This window comes from Merops nubicus, unplaced genomic scaffold, assembly GCF_000691845.1.
Source record: "Merops nubicus isolate BGI_N331 unplaced genomic scaffold, ASM69184v1 scaffold13338, whole genome shotgun sequence".
In the NCBI taxonomy this organism is placed as follows: domain Eukaryota; kingdom Metazoa; phylum Chordata; class Aves; order Coraciiformes; family Meropidae; genus Merops; species Merops nubicus.
The window spans coordinates 35472-46276 of record NW_008627809.1 but is presented as its reverse complement, the minus strand read 5'-3'; the positions used below and the strand labels follow the sequence as shown (position 1 = coordinate 46276).

The window sequence follows — 10805 nt, the reverse complement described above, 5'->3', positions numbered from 1 at the left end:
CAACCTAAAGGATTCTGTGATTGTATGAATTTAGTTTATTCTTCTAGTGGCTTAATCAGTTTTTAATATTATCGTTGCTATGTCAAGAAAATTAAAATAATGAATTTCCTCTTCAATTTCAAAACTGTTCATCTTCCTTTAAATACAATTTCTTGTCTACTCAGAAAAAATGAAGTTTTACTTATTTATTGCTGATTTTTTTTATCATCCCACCAGCACACAATAGAACTGGTAGCACATTAACTACCTAGCAAGGAAACAAAGTGTATCTTTTTATCTGTGTGTTTGGAAATCCTGAAAGGTTTATTGCTTTACTCAAAAGTGAAAATAGCATTGGTGGTATAGTAATGATATATTTTTTTTCCATACAAAAATAATTTCTTTTTTTCTTCAATAGAATGCTGGGCTTCTACAAAGGAATATTCCCTCCCATCTTGGCTGAGACACCCAAAAGGGCGGTGAAGGTAAAAACCACATACATCTTCCTTTAAAAATATGTAGTGACAACTATAAAACAGTTTATTTCTTCACCACTGATTGACATTAAAATCTTAACCTTATTTGGCATATTAATCCTCTTATTTTTACTAGGAGGAAACTTTCCTGTTGAGAGCACAAAAAAAATTGTGCTTAATTATGAAGAGTAGGATAAGACTCTTAAATGCTAGGCTATTTTTTTACCTGTATATATATAGTGTTACTGAAAAACCAATTACAATTAGTTTATGTAATCAAAATTAACAAAATACTTTAAGTGATATTTTAGCCTCATAATTACATGTGGGTTAGACATTTTCTTTTACTGAAAATGCCTATCAGCTTGCAAAACAGCTAAGATTAGCTTAATAAATTCACACAAGAAGCCATTGAAGAAGCCACTCCTAAGGGGTACTTGCACAGTAACTTGAAGGAGTATATCTGTAGATTTGAAGTGCTGCCCTGGGTTTTCCTGAGCTCCAAAGTGCATTCTACTCCACACTCACTGTTTTTACAGATTTGACCTAGTAATGTGTACAACTTTTCATTATGCAAAAGAACATTTTACTCCAGATCTCTTGCGGTTGAAATAGATGCTAGCCTGTCAAAGGGTATTTGCTGTCAAATGTTGATCTGTTTTTCTGTTATTATACTTTATGTTGATTTGTAGAACATTATTTTGGTAACATTCCTAAGCAAAATATATCAATACATGAATTTTTTTTGGTTACATCATGCAACCTTTTGAATTAAAACCTAATAATGAAGCACCTCATCTTAAAGTTCTAAGTCTATCAAAGTACCCATTGTGTTATGAGCAAATATTTCTTTGTCTTGTACTTCAGAACTTTGACGTTTCCTGTAGTTGCACTAAACCTATCTAAAAGCATTTATTATAGAGAATGTCTTGGTTTTCCTTTCTTTATGTTTTTTTGTTTCTTTCTAAAAAGGCTGCATATGATTCTGATCCTTAGTCTGCAATTAATCATTCACATTCCAATTCCTTTACAGAAGAATAATATTTGTATAAAGTGACAGGATGTGACCTTGTAACCAAATCCTAAAGGAGTTCTGGTAATGTCATCTTCTTGTTTGCATTGGCATTTTGGATGCAAATGACATATGTCACCTATCTCAAAATTATTTAATACAACTGAAAACTGAAGTTCCACCTAATAGCAAAGTAACAGTAAGGAAGACATGGATGATACTTAGAAGATTCCTAATAACTCATTTCCTTCAGACTATGATGTTCCCTCTGTCTCCATTTCATTTCATTTGAAACAAGTCAAAGTCAATCTGATCATGCTTTTTAGATTCCAGCGTATATTTAAACTACAAACCCACCCAACCCAGGTGTGATTTCTCTCCTCCCAGCCTGAGTAAGATGAAAATCTTGAGTCACTTTATCTTAGTCAAATTGATTGAACTGGCTTAAACCATACAATATTCAATATAATTATATAAAGGTTTAATCATAGAAATATTTAAGTTGGGAGAGATCTCTGGAGGTGAGCTGGTGAGCCTCCTGCTCAAAGCAGGGCTGACTTCATGGTTAGATCAGGTTGCTCACATGCCTTGTCTAGCTGAATTCGGAAAATCTTCAAGGATGGAGACTGCAGCTTCTCTGTGCTCCTGCCTCAGTGCTTAATTGCTTTCACTGTGAAGAATTTTGCCTTTTATCCAATCCAAATTCCCCTGTTGCAACTTTTACCTATTGCTTCTCATGCTTCTATTGTGGACCTCTGAGAAAGTCTGACTTTTTCTTCTGTATAATTTTTAGCTGGTGGAAGGCAGGAATTAGATCCCCTCAGCCTTCTTATCTCCAGGCTAAAGAGACTCTCAAACTCTTGCACATTGTAAGCTTATAGCTCCTTAAATGTCTTATTGGTGCTCCCTAAGTGGGATGCTTCCTACCTAATCTTGGACATTTATGTGAGATCTTAGTGTGTTTCTTCAGCCGTGAGTATCGAGTTTATATGCTAAATATGTTTTTTAATTACATCATTACATTTTTTAATTTCTTACACTATTCCTTTAAATTTTATGCTCTTCCTAGGACATGAGGATGTCTCTAAGTTACCTTGATACATCAGCTATGTTAGAAAAATTAGAAAAATTCAGTGACAGACTAGGGCAGGACAGTAGTGTCCTTGTAAAAAGCTGGATACTGAAGCAATTTAGTGTGATATGCCAGCACAATTTCTAACATCCAAAGAGGAGTTTGCACTTGTGCTTTGACCTGAAGGGAATCCAGCTTCTCTCAAATTTCCACCAACCATATTTGGATATGACCCCAATGGAAAAGTCACTGCTTCCTTTGGCTAACTCTCCATCTTTTATTCTGCTAATAGTTTTCCTCATTTTAACAGGCTCTAAGATGTCCCTTGTTCACTGCCAAACTGACTGGTGAGATTTAGAGGAAGTCTATGTCCATGCCTATCATTTTAAGACCTGAGAAAGCACAAAAGTTAGAGAGGGATATTCTCAATTCCAGCGGCCTTGGTTTGTGTTTGTAATTAACTTTTTTGAAAACTGCTGGTTAGTGTCTTATATCTCATAAAAGTGTATAGCGGATGGACACGGGAGACTTTGTACTAAAAAGAAATGTTCTTATGCTTCTGAAATACTGTATTGGTCGCCTATGGTTATTTGCAAGTAACTACAGCTACTAAAATTAAGTTATTTAGCTGCAGTTATTCAGCTAAGTGTTGAAGATACAGCTTCACATTTAGTCAACTGCATTCTCATGTCTGTCTTGCTTTTTTTTTTTCTCTCTCTCTCTCTCTTTATTTCCCTTCTAAAAAGAAAGCCGGTATTTCTGGAAGACAAAAAGTCAAATTTTATAACTTTATGTTAGATTGAACTTGGAGAAGAGAAGTGGGGATGCCAATACAATGGTTAACAGATGAACTTTGGGGGCAAATTTATATTGTTCATGTGTTTCCAGACATCTTGTTTCAAGCGTATATTTTTACCTTAGAGTTATTGAGACATCTGGTAAGTACTTTGACTATTTTCTGTGTAACTTGAATTAAAGTGTATCTTTGCCAGATGGACAGCATTGGTTGTTATATACACAAAAGCATGGTTTAAATACACTCATTCTGAGAACTTTTTTTTTTTCAAAGTTATTAACTTAATAAAACTGTACAGAAGAAGACAAATTATGTTGGGTTTTTAAAAAGCGTTTTGGGTGGACATACATAATATAAATCCATATGATATAGCTAGATACTTTTTGGCAAAATTGTATGTACGCTGGCCATTTTAGTCCACCCAGCAACATGTATATTGAGTTTTATTGCTATTGACTTTTCTTTTAAAATTATATAAAGCATAGTTCCTATTAAGTAGGTATTTTATTTATGACTCTAGGAAGCTATTGATTTTTAAGGTAACATTTTAAAGACCAAGAAATTGCCAGGTAATGTATTTCTGCCTTTATTACAACCGTTTTACAGATCTGTAACACTATGGAAAACATTAAGGAATACCAGAAATTCCATTAAAGGTTAGAAGGGTAACAATGAGTAGAAAGATGCTGGAGAGAGAACAGAGCAAACTTTAACATACTAAGAAATTGGTTTAGTTCAATGAAGTAACTCACCCACCCACAGCTGACACTTTCTCAGAGAATTCTCATAAAGTGTCTTCAGTTATCCAAAAAGAAAGAGTTACAGCCTAGGTAACACTTCCCTCTTTTCTGATTATTGGCAAGGCCAGTACATCAATTTTAAACATATTTGCAGGATGTTAGTAAGATCAGTGTTCACTCTGTACACTATTTGGAGGGCAGTTAAAATCTGGACCCTGATTCTAGGACCTTGCCTGCAAAATGAGATAATGATCCCTACTGAGGATTTTTAAAAGTATCTATACACTGGCCAGGGTATCAGTCCTTCAGTTTTCAGAATTTAACATCCTAATTTTGTATTATGTATATATATATTCCCTTCTGCTTTAAATGTGGTGGCATTATTAACACATTAACACTCAGTTTGCTGATGGTTTCACTGTGATTCTAGTGACTTTTCATTTGAAGCAGGTTGTGATTGAAAAATGTTAGTGACTTTGCCATAGGACAGGGTTCTGTACAAGTTTAAATGACAATATGGTGCTTATTAGTTGTGTTCCTGTACATGTGGTTTATGGAAAAGCTGTTTTGTTCTGTGGTAGCTGAGCCCTGAGGGACTGAGCTCGTCTTCTTTGGCTGAGACCCAGCACAGGTCACCCAGTCTTTCTGTTTGGTCTGAAAATCTCCTGTTCTCTTACGTTTCTTACGATTCTTCACTGACCTCATTTCCCACTACCTTCCTCTTGTGGTGAAACTGTTGGATTGTAATATGCATGAGGAGGTGCTATGTGGAGGGATCACAGCCTCACGTGTGGGAACAAAATGCACAGACTTTCAGAGGATCCCACCTTCATTTGAACTGACTTGCTCTAAACTGATCAGGTGTTACAGGTCAACTTTGGAATGCAGCCAGGCAAGTCAGAGGTTGGGAAGCTTCCTGTTGACTTCAGTGCAGTCAGGATTGTTGTCAGCTCTTCTTGAAAGAACAAATCCATTAATTTATTCTGCCTTGATTTTTAGATTTCAGAAAAGGTATTCTGAAATGTAATGGGTTTGGGCAGCAAGAAAGGTTAGGTTGCAAAGCAAACCACTTACACGCGTGTGAGAAGCGAGTCTCAGGTGTCACACTCTCACGTGTGTGAGTGCCCCTTCAGTACCGGTTTGTGACAACGTGTTTTATCTTTCTCCATGTTGATGCAGATGAAACTGAGTTACTAATTTCTTTCATGAAGTTCAGACACTTAAGAATACAGTTCTCAAAACTCAACCTTAAGAAACTGCAAATGCTGAGCACGTCTGACAGAAAGCAGACATTTGGGTGAAAGATGTATTTGTAAAGAGCAAAAAGTAAAAGAAATGTCTGGTGACAGTAAAAGATTATAAGAATCTGCAGACTTTTCACCTTCAAAATCTGCAATTACAGCTCTGATGAGAAGTAGACTAGTATCTGAGATGTGAAAGTGATTGCAGTATATTATATTAAGCATGTGAGGGGGGCTTCTTTGAAGAAATTATAGTATCTGCTACTGCATTTATACTACAGTTCATTATAGTTCAATGCTAGAGGAAAAGTTTATAAATTAAAAACATGAACTGCGTGTTGTAAACAGGCTCTTACATAAAAGTTGAATTCCACTTACGCTGCTATTATGTGTCATACACTAATAAAATTGGTTCTGAAGCCTAATTGTCTACTATTGCTCCATAGAATGTCAAACAGAAGTGGCTTATGTTTATTTTGCAAAGGGCACACAGATACTCAGGATACGAGGTAGTGAAGCTCCAGTGTAGTTTGATTTTACTAATTTGCATAAGTAATTTTTTTTCAACTCAATTTCAGTCTTAACGTTTATTTACAGTTTTTCACCTTCGAACAGTATAAGAAGCTACTAGGATATGCATCATTACCACCAGGACTGGTATGTATGGATACTGAACTTCATTCTAATTTCATGTGTGTATAATGAACCCATTTCCTCCCATAGGAGGAGCCCAAGATTAAAGGGGCCTGTTCAACCAATGGTTTTTCATAACAAACTTGTCCATTGAAAACATTGGTAACAGAATTTATCAAAATTATAGTTATGTTAACTTTTATTTCATGTATCTTCAAAATAATTCTCTACAATGTCATAACCTTTGTTAATGTGGATAGCGACAGTCACCACGGAAGAGTCTGTATGCAGCTTGTCATTCTTCATTTTTGCTAAGTAAATAACCCAAAAAAGGTGAACATTATCCATGTTTATTTATTTATTCATGTACTAGTGGCTAGTTTGATACCTCAACCTCAAAGCGCCATTCTGCAAGGCACAGTGGAACTGTAACAAAAGTACAGACCTCAGTCTTATTCTAAAGGCTTTAGAATAGAAGCATAAACTGTTGATAAGAAACCGCTACTGCTTTTGAAGTCAGTGGCAGAACAGTTAGTGGAGTTAGGATTTCTTCTCAAGAACATAACTGTTTTAAAAACAAAATGCAGGGCATAGATATAAAAAAAAAATGTTTTAATGCTAAGACCTAGCTTGCATGTGTTGTCTGCATTCTCATATACAGAGCTTAATTCTGTTATTCTACTATCTGGAATAAAATTTTTTTAAGAACTACTGCTTTCTGTGGTGTAAGAATGTAAGTAATAGTAAATATTTTTTTATAATAATGGCATCACAACTGTAGAAAACAATTGATATTTTTATGGTTACACTATAAAGGTTATAGTTATTTCGGGTCTTTTTCAAACAGTGTTGTCTTCTATTGCAGTGAGTGACTGGTCATGGAATTATGTTAACTGGTTTACTCCAAGGTTCCTCTTCCTCTTAATTACTCCACTGACCCTGTGGTTGTTTACAGCATCTCCTGTTTTGTCTTGCACTTTTCAACAGGCTCTTCTCATAGGTGTAGAGAGGCTGATATTTCTTCTCTGGCAAACTGAAAGAACAGGGTTTAAGTTTCCATGGTTCACCGGCACTGTTTTTGGACGAAAGTATGCTGGAAACTTGCAAACCAAAAGCTGCTCTGATTCATATAGCAGATGCAGCAGCCATCAGACACTCCTGACATTTTTGGTGCAGGACTGTTACCATAGAGGCGTTTATCGTCCCTAAGATAGCTGTGTGGTGAAGGAGAAAAAAGACTGAGGAGTCTGGTCTAAGCTAGAGGCAGCTTCCAGGTGCCTCAACAGACCTTGTATCAAGACAGCATTTATTTTTAGAAGAGAGATGTATACATTAGCACCGCGTTCTTCCTGGCGTCAGTCTCATGGTTGAGGATGAAAGGAATAGCTTATGTTCCCACCTCATACTAGAAAAATAAATGTGTTAATAACGCAGTCTTCTACAAAGGTAGTAAGGCTGGAGCTTGCCACTACCCTTCTAACTTACCATTATTCTCTTTCTTGTGCTCTCAGGAGTCCCTGTTCAAATCTTTCTGTATTGAATAAGGTTTTGCTTACTATTGTTTTTTTCCTTACCATTGGTTTCCTTGCTTTTCACCAAATGTAGTCAGTATATCGTATTTTGGTCCTGGGACTTTTTTTCAGCCCCTAAGAAGTTTGTAGATGTTAAATGGAGGCAATAAATGTGTAAGATGATCACTAAAATTAACTCCTTGAGTTATCTCAGTTGACATAAATGTTTCGATATTATTTTTCTGTTACAAACAAATTAAGTTCTATTTAAATATTGTGTTGTGGTGGAAAGCAAAGCAGTGAATATCTTCATATCTGTGGCTGTAATATACAGCTTCTAAATAAAAGGGAGTTAATTTGTCCTTCCAGTGGATGCTGACAATTCCGTGTGTGCCACTCATTCCTATATAAACCTTTCCAGGATTGATATTTACTTAGGAGAACTTTTCTTCTACTTGTGCAATTTGCTTAAGTACCGCACTATTTTAATTTCTTATATATCTTTAATTTTTAAGTTACTGTTATATGCTTAGTGTGCAGTGCAGAGCTTTTATATTTTCCAGTGCTTCTTAACTGCATTTATATTTGTGTTTTTATTCTGACTCCACCCAAAGATAACACGAACGCATTGTTTTTCGATGTTTTTGTAATAAATTGGCACCACAAGAGAATTTATTGACAGTGCTCTGACATTTTATTTTGTATTTTTTGGAATGTGGTCTATGGCTGTTGTCATATTGTCTCCATGAACTGTCAGCATCTAATCAAGGGCTACATTTTTTTAGTAATAGAATACTTCTGCATTACTGTAATCTCACAGTTGCATTGTATCATTCATTCTCATAATCTGATGTATGGGAAATTTTACTCCTTAATTTTTAGTTTTAATTTTGGCTTTTCTAGGCATTTGCAGCTGCTGGCTTGGGATCTGGGTTGACAGAGGCAGTTGTGGTTAACCCTTTTGAAGTCGTCAAGGTCACTTTACAGACAAATCGGAACGCCTTCGCAGAGGTACCAAAATTGTTCCATTCTTCTTTTTCTGCTTTATAATGCGCTTTGAAGTTCATATTTAGAACAGAATGTCTATAATATATTGGGCCGATGCAAATTATTTTACCACAAGCTGTACAGAAATGGAAAGTCAAGTTGTCAATTCAGCTCTTTCAATATCTTTTGATAAATCAGCTGCACCATGGTAGAAATGCCAATTCAAGCGTGGCATGAAAAGGTTGGCTGACTCCGAAGGTTGGGCATGACTTTTTGCCTATGTTCTACTATTAAGTTTTGACTGAGTTAATACTTGCATGCCTTATAACACTTATCTGCACAAATTGAGCCCTTCTAGGGGGTGCACAGTAAAGAGATTTGTCATCTGGCCATATATATAAGCTGTTTGAGCCAAGCTCCTCAGGTACACCCTGGCAAAATATTGCCACTGATTTCCAAATGTCATAACCAAAGAAGCATTCCCTTCCAGAACAAATTTTAAAATGTGGTAAATTTCTGTTCAACTCAATGCACATGAAAGAGATGTTTGATTGCTCCAAGTCTCCAGCCTAGACATTTTTAACCGTGGGCAGCAAGGCCACTGAAACAGAGAACTAGTACAATACAGGAGCAAAAAGGTGAGGGTCCTGGAAGGAGAAAGCAATGTGTGAGAAGGTCTCTCTCTCAGGAAGGTGATGTGAAAAAATTGTGGACTACTAGTGCTCCAGCAGAAGTAAATTAAGCAAGTATTCTAGATCTTTTTGCCTCACAGTTGTGAAGATACAATCAACCTATTTTGATAAAACCTCTGGTTTTAAGTGTAAATACACCAGTATTATATTTTGAGCCAACTAGTTCCTGTAAAGTTGCAGGAGACCAGTATAGCCTTTTACATCATACATTTCAATTTTTTCTGTATTGCAAACTTTATAACAAAGTTTTAGTTAGTAAATTTTATGCAATTACTTCAATTACAGCAAGATTCTTGGTGACCTCCAGAATACTTCAGTAATCATGGTGTAGCTGTTGAAAAACGTTCTGAGTTGTTTTATTTTGGTAAATATTCTTTGAATTTCATTTAAATGCAAATTTTCACAAAATCCAAATAATAGTATATTATCATGTGAAAAAGAAAAAAAAAATGCTATTTAGATTCTACTAGGAACCTAGTTTACACCTAAAATATAAATAAGAGCTTGTATTTGCCCTAATGAAAAAAATCCAAGGGACTGAAGTTCCTAAATCATAAAGGTCTCAGAGATATCAATTTTTAATACATCTTTTTTTAAAAGTGTTAGAATTTAAAATTTTGCTGTAAATCAGGAAAGCTCCAGTGACTTCATTACAATGATCTTGAATTCACATGAAGTATATGCTAAAGACCATTCCACATTAAAGCATGTAAACTCCAACCTATTGCAAGAAGCATGTGCATGTTAAATTATACAGCATAAGGCAATGGTACACTCAGTTCATTGCCATGCACTGTTTTTCTAAAAGGTTTATGTAAAGTATGTACCTATCCCATTGTGGAGCTTTCATACTCTATGATGAAACCTAATGCAGTTCACATATTTCTTTGACTATTGTACTGAAATAGTAAGTATATCTTGTTTAAAAGGAACAAGGAAGAGCATGAACACATACACCCACACCCAGACTCCTGCACGCCCCCAAAGCAAATATTCACACACCACAGTGACAGCTGAATTGTTATGTGGTACCAGATCATCTTTCAAGGGTTGATAGGTTTAAAGAGGAAGCCCACTATAAATCATGTATTGACACTTTTGTAATTTGGATAGATACAGGTAAAAATAATGATGACTTTTTGTTAAGGTAAACTGCTAGAAGACCCAACACCTTGTTTGATTTTCTGGTTTTGATTGTTTGTTTTTGTTTTTTTTTCCTTTTCCCTGTAGCTATGGTTAAGTTACTAGCTATACAAGCTGGTAAGCTCATAAAAATAATCTCACCCAATTTAAGAGTTGTGATTAATTAAAGAAATACAAGTTTCTGCTTTATCATGAGAAGAATTTTACTCCAGATTCCACTGACTAGATCTCTATTAAGTATAAGTCAATTGTTGGGAGAAGTGAATTAACTCCAGGTGTTTAATTCAGATGGAGGAGGAATTTATTTTATAATCATCCTAATGTCCTTCCATCATCACTGATGAAACATAGACCTTCTATGTCTCTATCACCTGACATTTTAGATGCTTACTTTGGATGAAGTGCTGTCTAAAAAAGCACTCTTTATTGGTAAATGACTGAAAAAGGGAGTCTCTTTGAGGAGCTCAGATGTAGACGTAGACGTAGGCATTGCAGGTATCTGCATATGGACTGATGAATCCCA

At 35.5% G+C, this 10805-nt stretch overlaps 1 protein-coding gene across 1 annotated transcript in view; it reads left to right on the top strand.

Moving 5' to 3' along the window:
* Nucleotides 1-397: 397 nt before the first annotated feature.
* SLC25A21 (solute carrier family 25 (mitochondrial oxoadipate carrier), member 21) overlaps nucleotides 398-10805 on the top strand; it is a gene marked incomplete at its 5' end in the record, with an annotated part of 26911 nt that continues 16503 nt past the window's right edge. The window contains 3 exons of the mRNA XM_008946464.1: nucleotides 398-464; nucleotides 5914-5973; nucleotides 8364-8471. Of these exons, the coding sequence (XP_008944712.1) occupies nucleotides 398-464; nucleotides 5914-5973; nucleotides 8364-8471 (235 nt within the window). The remainder of the gene's footprint in view (nucleotides 465-5913; nucleotides 5974-8363; nucleotides 8472-10805) is intronic.